The 14,304-nt window shown below is 40.3% G+C and overlaps 1 protein-coding gene across 1 annotated transcript in view; it reads left to right on the top strand.

Moving 5' to 3' along the window:
* LOC122810320 (transcription initiation factor TFIID subunit 4-like) overlaps positions 1-13,438 on the top strand; it is a 1,173,503-nt gene extending 1,160,065 nt beyond the window's left edge. Inside the window, exon 5 of the mRNA XM_044081886.1 lies at positions 11,225-13,438. Coding sequence (XP_043937821.1) covers positions 11,225-11,392 — 168 coding nt within the window. The 3' untranslated portion in view covers positions 11,393-13,438. The remainder of the gene's footprint in view (positions 1-11,224) is intronic.
* The last annotated feature ends 866 nt before the right edge of the window (positions 13,439-14,304 follow it).

Here is a 14,304-nt window from a genome sequence, read left to right as displayed (position 1 = left end):
GTTCTGTCCGGCTGAACATTCTCTCCCACCGTCCCCCTTCCTAAGTTGTCATTTTTATGGCCCTTGACTGATCAATTGGATCTGGCCAGGGCCTTGTCTCGATGTCAGCATGTAGGTGTTTTTCCTTATCAGTGTCCTGTTTCATAGATTGCTACTAGGCTAATGATCTGGGTGGGTTTTATAAACCTAGCCAAGTTTTCCCGAATGAATAATAATGTCCTGTATCCAAGACAATGAGGGCCACACATTTATAAGCTACCTCTCTCCATAAGGGACATGGGTGTCAGGCGTGATGCAACTTTTTTTTACTCCCCATCTCACTGGTCTAGGTCCGCTTAAACTGGATAATAGATGGACTCAGCTTCACAGAAGCCTGTTCCATAGGAGGGGCAGTCACTGGGACTATATCTATAGGAGACTAAGTAGAGGGAAATGTCATTCAGGTACTTTCCATAAGGCAGGTTTGTTATGCCTTGTGTTCTTTTTATAAGGAACTTCTGCGGTTGCTCTAGTTGCGGTATATGCCTGATCAGGTATATACTGAAGGGAGAATTGTACTCTGATTGGACTGATAAGGGATGCCATGCCCTTACTTATAAGTTGTACAACATAAAAAGATTTCCTCACCTCTGCGGCCATGTGTTTAGATACTGTCTGTGTGTGTACCTGGATACCTAACCACAGGGTCAAGTCTTAGGGACATATTATCAACATGGTAATTAGTCAAGATGAATGACTTCTTAAAGGGTACAGTTATGCATTTCTTAGCACTGAATTTAAGACCATGGCTTTGGCACCATTTGTTAGTCAGAGAGAAACCTTCTTGAAGAATGCTAGTGTTTCCGGGGAGTCGATGATAACCCCCAGCTTGCCATCATCTGCAAACCTAGTCAGCTATAAGCCTTCAATATTTGCTTCCATTTCAAAGAAATAGATGCCAAAAAGGAACGGGGCCTAGTACCGAGCTCTGAGGAACTTCCACTAGTGACTAGACTCTTAGCGGAGATGGCCTCACCTATTTTGACCTCCTGGGTCCTATCAGAGAGCCAGTTGCCTATCTAGTGGGTGATAAAAGGGTTTATACCTAAATGAGCTTGTTTATAATGCCTGAGTTGAGTATTGTATCAAAAGCCTTGGCCAGATTGAGGCAAGCTGTGTGCAGAGTCTTGCCTTCACCCAATGCTTTGGTGACCCTCTCAAAAATGTTCCCCAGATTTAATAGGCATGACCTTCCTTTAAGAAAGCCGAACTGTAATAGGTCCAGCATTTGCAGATTAACTATGTCCTCATTTATTGCGTCCATGATGATTCTTTCCATGGCCTTGCATATGAGGCTCATAAGACTTATGGGCCTGTAGTTACCTGGATCAGTGGTTGGACCTATTTTTTGCAGAGGAATGACTGTAGACCTCTTCCATTCCTTGGGCACAAAATCTGACTGTAGGCTCCAGTTGAAAAGTTATTCAAGTGGACCAGATAGATCACGTTTCATGCTATTTATTAAACATCACGGGATGTTATCAGGGCCCTTCGATGCAGTGTCCTTGGCCTTGGAAAGTGCATTGATGACCTGTTCCATAGTAATGGTTGGTAGGATTGTGGTATGGGGTGTTTCGTTTGGACTACCTGGTGGGGAGTGGGGGGAGGAATTTGAGATAAAGTTGTCAGCCAAAAGGTTGGCAGTGTCCTCTGGTTCTGTGTGGGTAATGCCATTTACAATATGTTTTCCTTAATGTTTCCTCCTAAAGCATAGGTTAGTAAGCCTGTGTTGTGTTCATCAGGTGAAGTACTAGGTACAAGCAGGCAGTCTCAATCTGAGATATTCTTAGAACTAGAGGGTGTAATGGGTAGGACTGGAGCCAGAGCCCTGGATCCAGTGTCTTGAAAAAGGCACCAAAGTTGGATCTGATAACCCATCCACACCTCTCAACCTCTTAGAGCAAGAAATCTGGATAAAGACTAAAATAATGGTGGGGCAAAATAGGGACAGATTTTAAGTACTGCTCTTATAAAAATAGAATGTTGCTAGAATAACAGGATTTGCGTTAACATCCAGAGAAGTGGATTGGACTGTTTGCTGGCAATGTCCCTTTTAGAGGTAAAGGGCAACCATCATGGACAGCCCATTGCATATCCCTCTTCTGCTTTGCATATAGGGCATCCAGAGGGAACAGAGTAGGGTGTAGCGAACAAACAAACAAGAAATTAACCACCCCTAGTGACTTTCTAAATGACATCTCATTCCATTTGACCCTTGCCCTTGTGATGTGGAATGAAGGGGCCAATTGGCCTGGAAGAAGCTGATGGTTGACAGACTGTGAGGGCAAAGAGTGTGCAAAAATAAAAAATGCCCCTCCCTTTTCAAGCATTTAATAGTGCTCATTTTCGAAACTGAGCAAAGCCATACATGAAAATGCTGTTGTGCATTCATGTCTACCCTTTCAATCATCAGGACTAACCTTAAAGGTAACAAAAGTAGTAGTTTGTTTGACCTGTGGTAATAGGATACCTCTCAACTGTCCAGATTTTTACAAAATGACCACATTTTTGCCTCATTTTAGGATATGATGTTTTCTTTTCCATCTGGATTAAACCTGTGGGTTATCATTTCATACTGTAATCCGAGATTGGTCATATATCGACTTCAGACCACTGAGCTCTTTCTGCTCTAGCCATAATCCCTTGCTCACTGAGATTACCTCAGATCTTGTTTTGCCAACATTTCTGGCCAGCAGTTTGATCGTTGTGGAGTGTATCTTTTTTCAAATATTTTTCAGTGTGATCTAGATGGCTTTAGGTTAAAGTAAGTTAGTGTAGGTGTAGGGTTCAGTTTTCTCTGGTTAGTGGGCTTTTCCCACATAATGCACTATCTTAGTAGTTGGTGTTTGCTGAGTTTTGAGGTTTGTTCTTGTTAGTCTTTAGTGATTAGGTTTCTCAGTAGGGAGAAGGGGTTTAAAAGTGTATAGCTTGTGGTCACAAGTTCCCATTGTAGAACACCCACAGGTATGCATACTCTCTTGGGGCTCCCCATGTAGAATCCCCTTGTGCCATTTGTGAGAGCTTCAGCACTGCACAGTCAATGTGAAAAGATGGTCAGGTTGGTCTTGAAAGTACTGTTTCCAGCCAGCGACCCATCTCCAGCTTCTTCCAGCTAAGGGGAGAATTCTAATTGGGGTCACAAGCACCGCTGCAAGGACCCCAGAGTATCCGAGGGGCTGCAAAATGATTGGGCCTCTCTTCTTCTGGTCTGCTGGATCTGAAGGACCCAAGACCCTCAGCTCCCCCGTCAGTTTTGATGATATCATTAGCTGTGACACCTCAGAGCCAGTCGCCTTTTGCTCTGATAGAGGTAAGGCTCAATTTCCCACACTGTGTCCCTAGCCCTTTTTATGTCAAAGGAAGGGCCATCGGGTAGGACTTTTTCTCCCTTCTCCACAGGAATCCCTGCTGGAGTCATCCCTGTCTCTGCCCCAGAGCTGAGCTTCTAAGTTTGGATCCAGTTGTAATAGCCATTGTCCAGTAGGAGAGCCTCCAAGCCTCCTTTACTGGCTTCATCATCTCGGTCATCCTGGTCACTTGGGAGTTTAAGACCTCTGGAATAGGAACAGCTAATGTGGCCTATCTGATGTCCTTTTCATTCCTCCTCAACAATAGGGTTACAGATCCGATCCTCAGATCTGACTGTGCTGCATACTATAGACTTTGGCTCCAACTCTCGAGCTCCTCCCTCTAACCATAATGTTGTAGTCCATCCCCAACATCCCAGATGATGTTTGCCACCATTGTGCATGGACATGGGATCCTTCTATCGCATGTTTTCTTATCTTTTAGATAGTTATGAGTGAAAAAGTTTAATTAGATTTACTCTAAATTTCTTCCTGTCAGTGATACATATGTATGCATTTTTCATAACTTTACTAAACTTCATCCTCCCTCTTACTTTTCGGATTTTCTGTGTTAGGCACCTACTCTTTTTATAGTAACCTCTCAAACATACCATTGCTATTATTTTGTCTTTCTTCCTTTCTTCTATAACTCCTACTCTTGGTGGTATTTTCACCATCAAAAAACAAAAAAAAAAAAATGTCCTTACTTTAACTATTTTTTTCTCTGTGGATTTTTACTATCATGGCTGACAAGCCAGCAGATTTCAAGAAATGCAGTTCTTGTGGGCATAAAATCCCTAACTCTGATTCCCACAAAAAGTACATTGCTTAGGCTAAGATCATTTAAGTACATTTAATTACAGACTGTACAACTTGTGCAGGATTTAATTCAAGAGTCATAGCTGACAGATGCAGTAAGCTTGTATTTAAAGGGTTGCCTCCTCCCTCATCTTCTTCCTATTCAGAGTCTCAAACCCCCAGCAAGTCTTCAAAAGCTCCATCAGAGCACAGGAAGCATTCACCTCCGAAGTTTTCTAAAACTACCTCAGAGCCACCATCAAAAGTTCCCAAATTGTCAGACCCGAGTTTGACGGACACAAAAAAACAGACTGTGGACCCAAAGCTTTCTTATCCTAAGCCTTCAGATCCTATTGTTGTTTCAACAAGTTCTACCACTCAAATTACATTTCCAAAAATCAATGGATCCTAAGCCTAGCACATCTTACACACCAAGTACTTGCTCACAAAAGTTTGTGATAGATACTATCTCCCCTTGGCTCCATTGTCCCTTTTATGCCGACACCTGAAAAGCATTCCAGACCTTAATCAACTACTTCATCCATCAGGTTCTGCAGGAGACTTTCCAAAGGGGACGTGGATAGGATAATGCAAAAATTCCTCAGGGCTCAGATTCAGATGGAGTTATCTCAGCACCATCCCATATTGGATCCATGAGACTTCTTGCCACTACTCGCATAGTTTTGTCTCCTTTTCCAGTCTGTCCTTGTCTCCTTTTCCAGTCCGTCCTTCAGGTTCAGACCCCCAGGATCCAACTGTTCCAAGAGTTCTGGAGTTGGATATGAAGAGAATTACTTCAACTCCGACAGTATCCTTGACCAGTTCTGTTCTTATGCCTGTGGATCAGGATGAGTCCTGGAGCAGAAGCATTAGCATCAGATCTGTGGGGTCGGGGTCCACTTTGATGATGATGGCTCCATTCCTGCCTCTTGGAGCCTTGGCACTGGATAGCTCAGGTCTGGTTCCCTCCTCATGGCACAGATCAGGTCAGCGTCATGATCTACCAATGTTGGAACATTTGGTTCCAGTGCTTGTGGCCCTTGGCTTCTCTGGGTCCATCTGCCTTCAAGGTTGTGGGAAGGGGTCTTTTCTCATTCTAGAGATCTGTTCTTTCATCCTCCCGCAGATCCTACCCCTATTCCATCTTTGTTTCAGAGCTTTGCTTCTGCTATACCTGCTCCACAGGTGCAGCCAGTTCCACCTAACTTCCGGTCAGTTCCCATGGAAGAACTTTCCCTCTCTTCTGACACTTCCCTAGAACATTCCCCTGAGTAGGTCCACTGGAAGAGAACGTGCAAGAGGAGGCATATAAATTCCCCTTTCTAATCTCTCACTGAAGATACTGATTTTGAGGAAGGGGAAGGATCTCTCAGATCACCACCTGATGACGTCTCATTTGGAGACATTTTAGATATCCCTAAACAGAAAGGTGGTTGGTCCACCGACAATCCTTCTCCAGAGGAGTAAGTATTTCTGGAGGCTTTTGGTGCTGGCCCATTTATGTCTTAGGTGACTCCCCTGGCTGATGAACTCATCAACCTAATCTCTCACTGGGCATGGAAGGAGCAGGATTCTGTTGAAGCTAGCCCATATCACCCTGACAAGTTTTTAGCCCTGCCAAAGGATAAACCCCACTGGAGCAAAAGAGTTTCTGCTGATGCAGTGGTTGTGGCAGAAACCATCAAAAAGGAGCTATCAGAGCAGATCTCCTCTGTCCACCCCCCAACAGAGAGTCTGGGGAACTGGACAGATTTGGAATGCATGCATTTGATTCAGCGACCTTTGCCCTGAGATCCCTGAACTGTCTGGCACACTTTACAAGGCTGCAGAGAAATTTGACAAAAGAACTATCAAACTCTGTTGGAGTCCATGTTTGCAGAGGATTTCAAAAGATCAGCTTCTCAGCTGGCTACTCTTTTTTTCAATTTCCAGTGTGTCCATGAGTTTAATCTCTCATGCAGCAGAAGGTGTCTCACAGGGGTCCAGTTCAAGCACTGCCATAAGTAGAGATGCCTGGATGAGGCTATGCGACTTTGGAGAGCCTTTCAAGTCTTTCTTCAATACTTGTTTTGATTAAATATCCTTGTGTAGCCCTTCTGTGAAAAAAATGCTTACCTGCAGTAAACAAGAAGGAAAGACCGTGCCTGCCATATGAATTAAATTTTCTACCCCCTCAACAAACTTTTTCAAGGAATCAGAGAGGTGGCAAGAAAATGTGGATCCACAAATCCCAGGGATCTTCCAGAACTCACATGGGACACAACTCCTTCAGAGGCATAGGAGGGAGTTCGAACAGACGACTCCACCCTCGAAGCGGAGGATGCCCCCAAAATCAGGGTTCCCAAAATTCCTTTCAAGATAGACTCAGCACTCCTGAGGTGCTTGCCTGACTGTCCAATTCTGCAGCCAATCGGGGAAGTTTGTCCTTGCACGCAGAAGCCTGGGCTGCTATAACAAAAGATACATGGATGCTAAAAATATTATCCTGAGGTTACTTCATACTTTTTCCCAGATTCCAGTTTTCAAAAAAAAGAAGCTCCCCAATGTTCCACCCAGTCAGAGGGAAGCTGCAGCACAATAAATTCAAAAGCTGCTAAACAAGAGAGTCACCCAGGAGGTCCCAACAGACCAAATAGGATTCAGAACTTAATCATGTTTCTTTTTAGTACCGACCTGCGACCAACTCTGGAGCTAAGCAAATTAAATCAGTTTGTGAAGAAATCAAAGTTCCAAATGGTCACTGTTCAATCCATTCTGCTGTTTCTACTCGAGGGTGATTGGATGTGCTCCATAGATCTTCAGGATGCGTACTATCACATCAAACTAGACAGGGACTCCTGGAGACACTTATGCTTTCATCTGGGATCCCATCACTATCAGTTCAGAGCACTACCCTTTGGACTCATAACAGCCCACAGGGTGTTTACCAAGTGTATTGCAGTGGTAGCAGTTCATTTGAGACTAAAAGGATTCTGAGTGTTTTCATATCTAGATTACTGGCTCTTCACCACCCCAACCATGTATCTCCTAGAGTAGTCTAGGGATTATCTGCTCCAAATTTATCGATCACTAGGTATATCAATCAATTTTGCAAAATCAAAACTGACACCAGTACAGATTCTGGAGTTTATTGGTGCGCATCTGAACACAACAGCTCCGATTTCTTCTTTAACTTTTCATCGTATAGGCACACACAGATCTCAGGTTCATCAAATTCTATCTCATCCTGCTTTTCCTGCCAGACTAATTCTTCAAGTTTTAGGGTCCATGGCAGTGGCAACAGTTCTAATCTCTTTAGCATGCTACTTTATGCATATCCTTCAATGGACTGTTCTTTGGTCTATTCATCAACAGTCCCTGTCATTTCCAGTCAGACTTACTGAGATATGCAAACACCACATTCACTGGTGGATCCAGTCAGACAGCATTTACTTAGGTCAGCCTTTTATTCTCCTCCCCCATTGGCCACAGTGATCACGGACTCCTCCCAGTAGGGGTGGGTGGGCATTACTTGGGAAGGGATTGTCCAAGGCTTGTGGTCCCCCCAAGAGATGAGAGCAGTCCTTTTAGTGTTGCAGGCATTTCAAGATGTTTTTCTTCTAGGGACCATTGTGATTCAAACTAACAACATGTCTGTGCTTTGGTACATGAACTAGCAATGGGGAACCCAATCTTACCCCCTCTGCTGAGAAGCTATGAGAGTGTGGCAATGAGCGATTTCCTTCAATCTCTTTCCAGCAGTAACACACATTCCTGGGAAATCCAGCATACTAGTGGATAGACTCAGCAGGTCCATTCTGATGAGTGTACTCTCAATAAATCAATGGTGGAGAAAATTTTCCATCATTGGGGCCACCCTTACTGTGACCTCTCTTCATCTCCCCACAACAAGTGCAGCAGATATATTGCCCTGATCCCCCCTCAGGGGGAGTCTCAGAGCGATGATCTAGTCCACATTTGGCCCTCTGGTCTCCTTTACACCTATCCCCCAGCTTCTCAGATCCCAAAATTCTTACAGAAAGCAAGTGGGTTGAAGAGTTTGGTCATCCTCATTACCCCTTTCTGGCTTCGCCAAGTATGGTTCCCCTTCCTTTGGTCTCATCTTTATTATCCTCCCTGGATACTGGACCCAAGTCCAGACCTTCTGTCACATCCTTTGGGGAAGAATCATCCCAATATCCCAGCTCTCTAACTGCATGGTTTTTCCAGTTCCACTAATAGCCAGACAGCCCCAAGCTTTCTTCCCCAGTATGGTGCCATATTGTTATCCTTGCAAAAGACTCCACCAAGAGTAAATGGAAAATATTTTTTGTTTTGGGCTCTGAGAAACAACACTGGCCCTTTTACTTCTCCGGTCTCTGCTGTACTTGACTTTCTAGCTTTTCTATTCAAATAAGATGCTAGTTTTTCCACAATCAAAGTACAATTGGCAGGCATATCAAATTTTCATGCAGGGACAAAAACTATTGTATGTCTGCTTCCAGTATGTAGGCTTTCTTAAACGTTACCTTCCTGCTTACACCTCCAGTAAAGGATCCATCACCTCCCTGGGATTTAACAGTGGTACTCCAAGGTTTGATTCAAAAACCTTTTGAACCTTCAGCAAAAACTGATTTAAAGTATCTGTCTTGAAAAACAGCCTTTTTAGTGGCTATCACTTCCGCTAAAAGAATCTCTGAACTCCAAGCTCTTTCATCAGAGACACTTTACATTATCTAAATATGTAAATACTGTTGGTAAAAAAAATGAAAATAAGCTCTTCTAGCATCTAGCTAATATATTAAAAAATAAGACACAAAGGACACCTTTCAAAATGATTTCAGAATTGGACAGCAGGTCTACAACATTCTACTAACAAACCTAAAATAGCAGAAGTGACCTTTAATAAATGAATAAGCTAAACTGTTTAGATATGCATTTTTTATTTAATAATCATCTAGTTGCTTTAAGAGATACAGATCTAGAGCATAATCAACCTGATTTTGTAAAGGGCAGGTGTCTCCTGCACAGAAGTTTCCTTGAAAATGCAAGGTTTTTGTGATATAAAAAAATGAGACCACAATAAATCATTTCAAAACTTTTCCCACCTTTAATGTGACCTATAACCTGTGCAATTCAGTTGAAAAATAAACAAATCTGTTAGGGGAAAAACATAAAAAAATGTACAATAAGCTGGTTGCATAAGTGTTCACACCCTTAAACTAATACTTTGCTGAAGCACCTTTTGATTTAATTACAGCATTCAGTCTTCTTGGGTAGGAGTCTATCAGCATGGCACATCTTGACTTGGTAATATTTGCCCATTCTTCCTTGCAAAAGTGCTCCAAATCTATCAGATTGTGAGGACATCTCTTGCGCACAGCCCTCTTCAGGTCACCCCACAGATTTTCTATTGGATTTACGAATGAGCATTTCCAAAACTTTAATTTTCTTCTGGTGAAGCCGTTCTTTTGTTGATTTGGATGTATAGTTGGGGTCATTGTCGTGTTGAAAGGTGAAATTCCTCTTCATCTTCTGCTTTCTAGCAGACAGCTGAAGGTTTTGGGCCAAAAATGACTGGTATTTGGAACTGTTCATAATTCCCTCCACCTTGAATAAAACCCCAGTTCCATCTGAAGAAAAGCAACCCCAAAGCATGAAACTCGCCACCATGCTTCCCTGTGGGGGTGGTGTTCTTTTGAAGATGTGAAGTGTTGCTTTTGCGCCAAATGTACCTTTTGGAATTGTAGCCAAAAAGTTCGACTTTGGTCTCATCAGACCATAACACATTTTCCCACATGCATTTGGGAGACATGATGTATTGTTTTGCAAATTTTAGCCTGGCCTGGATATTTTTCTGTGTAAGAAAAGGCTTCCTTCTTGCAACCTTAGCCCATAGTCCGGACATATGGAGAATACGGACAATTGTTGTCAGATGTAGTACACAACCAGTACTTGCCAGAAATTCCTGCAACTCCTTCAGTGCTGCTGTAGGTCTCTTGGGACCCTCCCTGACCAGTTTTCATCTTGTCTTTTCATCAATTTTGGAGGAACGTCCAGTTCTTTGCAACATCACTGTTGTCCCATATTTTCTCCACTTTTTGATGACTGTCTTCTCTGTGTTCCATGGGTAATATCCAATGCTGTGGAAATTTTGTTTGTACCCTTCTTCTGACTGATAACTTTCAACAATGAGATCCCTTTGATGCTTTGTAAAGCTCTCTGTGAACCATGGCTATTGCTGTAGCAGGCAACTGAGTAAATGTCAGGTAAATCCAACTAGGACAGCTGAACTTTATTTGGGGTTAATCAGAGTCTCTTTAATTAATGTCAGGTGTGTACCCATGAAGACTGAATGCTGTAATTAAATGAAAAGGTGATTCAACAAAGTATTAGTTTAAGGTTGTGCACACTTTGCAACCAGTTTATTGTACATTTTTTATATTTTTCCCCTAACAGATTTTTTTTAATTGAATTATACAGGTTATAGGTCACATTAAAGGTGGGAAAAGTTTTGAAATTATTTATTGTGGTCTCATTTTTTTATATCACAAAAACCTGGCATTTTAAAAGGGGTGGGTACACTTTATATCCACTGTAATTATCGACTATGGGATGGGTAAGGCCAATTTAATAACAAATGGGCTAAGTTAATTCAAGCACAAAAAGGGAAATTTGCTATGCTTAAAATGACAGCAAGCCTACTATTTACCTGTGAACCTATAAACCTATGAAACTCTGATATATGGCATTAATTGTAGTCCTCAACGATATACCTGGAAAATCATAACTTTTATTAGGGATGGGACAGAAATATTAGACAAAATTAGCATCCATCTTTGTAATAAAAGTTTGTGTTCCTTTGTCTGTGCCTTTAATGGCCATTAGTCATTGTTTAGTTTACAGAAAGTTACCTTTATCATTCTGTGTGCTTTTTTACAGTTGATACTATTTATAATATAGTAAATGTACATTAAAATATGTTTTAATAAATGTGAATATTAGAATAATTCATAATTTGGAAAGTAAATGATAAAATGTGCTTTGTCCCTTATTTACAGGTCTGTGGTGCTTCAAGTGATGCTCAGGTAGTTTCGGGCTCATCCTCTTCCAGACAGCATGGAAGGCAGAGAATAACACGAGTAAATCTCAGGGATTTTATATTCTTCTTGGAACGGGAAAAAGAGACTAGTCATTCTCTCATGCTTTACCGTACTTTACTGAAATAAAGCCAGTGGATTACTGTTTTCCATAAGAACAACCTCTAGCAACATTCTCTTTTCTCTCTAAAAATGTGCCTTCTGTTTTTGCAGTTTCTGTGTTTTCTTGTTTTAAAAATATTAATAAATATTTCAGATGCTGTAACTTGAAATTTTCCCTGATCAAAGATGTACTTAAGGTTTTTGCACAGATAGTTAATCCAATTTTATAACAGTTAGCCATTTTATTACTTAACAGTTATGATAGTGCTATCTATCTTCTTCTGTGGATCTCACTAGCAAGTTTATTCAGCACGCAACTCATCAGTTGAATAACAAACCAAAGTAAGTTAAAGATCCCTCCCCTTTTTTTAATATTTCAAACTTTTATTAACATTCATAATCTTACAGCCATTACTTATTTTGTTAATCACAATATTATACATCAGTGAATTGTGAGTCTAAGTATCTTGCAGAGTATGCTATACTGCCGTTTGTTTTTGGTCCAAGTGAGAGCAGCCATAGAAATGAATCGTGTTTGCTTGATTAACTAGTAAAGTAGTCAACAATGTGGCAGGAAAACTGTCATACACATTTTAAGCTTATTAACTTCTATCCCTTCTTCCTCCTTCCTCCTTTATTGGTGAATAATTTTCAGATGATTATCTCATCTTAAGTTGTCTTCCACCTGTCTTGGGAATTCTAGAATACACCAGTAGTTTGTCCACATAATACTCAGGTCTTCTTATCCATATTCTAGGTAGTAGAACAAAGAAATGTACAGATGACAGACTAGGCATCTGATTGCATTTTAATGTGGATTGACTCCTCCAGCTAAATTTGTGTAGCAAGACAAGCCTGAATGCTGTCTTGCAATTAGTTGTTTATGCAGTACTAGTGCAATATGGCTTAATCCATCCCTCCCTTCCTTCCTAATAATAAACATTGGCTTCTTCTCCTTCGGACTGCACTCCATTTGATAGGTAATATTTGCCTTTCACAGTAAACACACTCTTAATGTCTCTGCTCTCGAGTCTGTTGGAGATCAGAATCTGTCTTGCTGTCCATTAATTTGTACAAGCACCAGTAACTGCAATATCCATATGCATTATTATGCAGTTTGCATAGAAAAACAGTGCATGTAAGGTGACATAAGCTTACAAGTCTGTCATTTTTCATTTCCACTTCATTTATGCTATATTGTCATCTCCTAACAAGCAAAACAAGGATGTACACTACTTTTAGTCATTTGTAGCTGATCAGCACCACATCTTAAAGGCCCCATGACATTTTCCAGTTTTGCAAACTATAAAGGACCTTTGTACATCTGTAGTCATGTGATCTATGCATTATTGATGTTTTTTTCAGCTTGTCTATTTAATGTGACTTATTTATTATTGAGAATTATGGTTTAATTGCTGTTTTTTTTTGAAAGGATATATGTATTTAAAGTATTTGTTGATTTTAAATGTTACTGTTTATGCTTGCGTAAGCAAGATAAACGAAGGACTGTCTGTTTATTAATGCAATGGCAGTATTGTCTACGGGAAGAGTTTTATGATTATTTATAGTCTGATTTTGTATCTTACTCATGTTTGCCACTTTTCAGGCACATCGGCTTTTCCCATTGTGGGTCTGGTTGCAGAAGCACAAGTCAAAATATTTCTTCAATAGTTTTATAATGAAAATTATTATTATTTTTATGGTTTATGAAAAAATATGCAGATTTTTTTCTGCTGCTCTTTAGCCAAAAGATTATTAGGATAGTGTAGCTTGAAACAGGAACTTGAAAATCGTGTTTGTAAGAACCAGTAATTTGTACATATTGTTTTACAAAGAGCTTGTGTTTATTAGCATTATGCTATTTTTGGTAAATTCTGTATATACTCAGAAATGTCCCAGTTGTGTGAAAAATATACTTCCTTATTTGTATGTATTTTGTAAAAAATAAAAAGTTTACTGAACTATTACATTTACAACAACGATGTGTGCATTTGGTTGCTAAAATCCATTAACTTTTACACTGTAATACAGTTAACATTTTTAATTTATTTTTTAATAAACTGTAACAAAACATATCAGGTCTTATTGATTTGTAATATGTTGTAAATTTACTGATTTTCTAATGCAGAATATAAGGGTTGCCTGTATCTCGGGGTTTATTAGGCTAACTCTATTAAGTGTCAGATGCTGAAGTGAACAAAATGCATGCAATCCACAGGTCATATTTGGAATCAAAGGATTATAAGAGTTAGTCAAGTAATTGTGAATGTGTTCCATATTGTAGAAGTTGTTATGAATGTTCTCATTATAGAAACTTTTTCTGTGAGAAATGAAAACTGGGTCCTTAATTGTCTTGCAGATATTTTTTCATAATCGTCCACTTTTTTCTTTTTTTGTAACTGAATCTAGTGTGACGGTTAAGCTGAAAAACTGAAGTGTAGTCATTGAGCAACCACTCAATTGTGGCATAACATGTTTTCTGTAGAGATATGCCTTCTGCCACTTGGGTAACATTATTTCAGAGAGACTTGGCTCTGTTCTTTAAAAAGGTTATCCACATTCCCAGTAAATAGTTTTATTGATTTAGTATTGTATTCCTTTCCAGTATTAAATATGTTTCTATGTGATTGTTTAGACTTTGAGGACCCTTATTGCAGATGCTTAATGAGATCTCCTGTAATGAGTCAAGGCATGTAAAGGCATGACAGCCACAGGATTTTGTCTGTTAAGTCTTTCATTAGCACAATGCTTTAGGAGGCACACATCACTACTGTGGTTTCTAGTCTGTTGTAACGTAATATTCAAGGCCTAAGAGACAACCCATTTCTTTCTCACCTTGATTAGTTTAACAGTTATTGTACTGCAGACATCTACCTCTAAATGTACAGTATTTTAAGTAATTCCTGTATTCTTTTGTGTAATGTTAAATTCATAGCCTA

The sequence above is a fragment of the Protopterus annectens genome, chromosome 8.part1, assembly GCF_019279795.1.
Source record: "Protopterus annectens isolate FY-2018-M chromosome 8.part1, PAN1.0, whole genome shotgun sequence".
NCBI lineage: Eukaryota > Metazoa > Chordata > Ceratodontiformes > Protopteridae > Protopterus > Protopterus annectens.
This window is presented reverse-complemented; position numbering and strand designations above follow the sequence as displayed.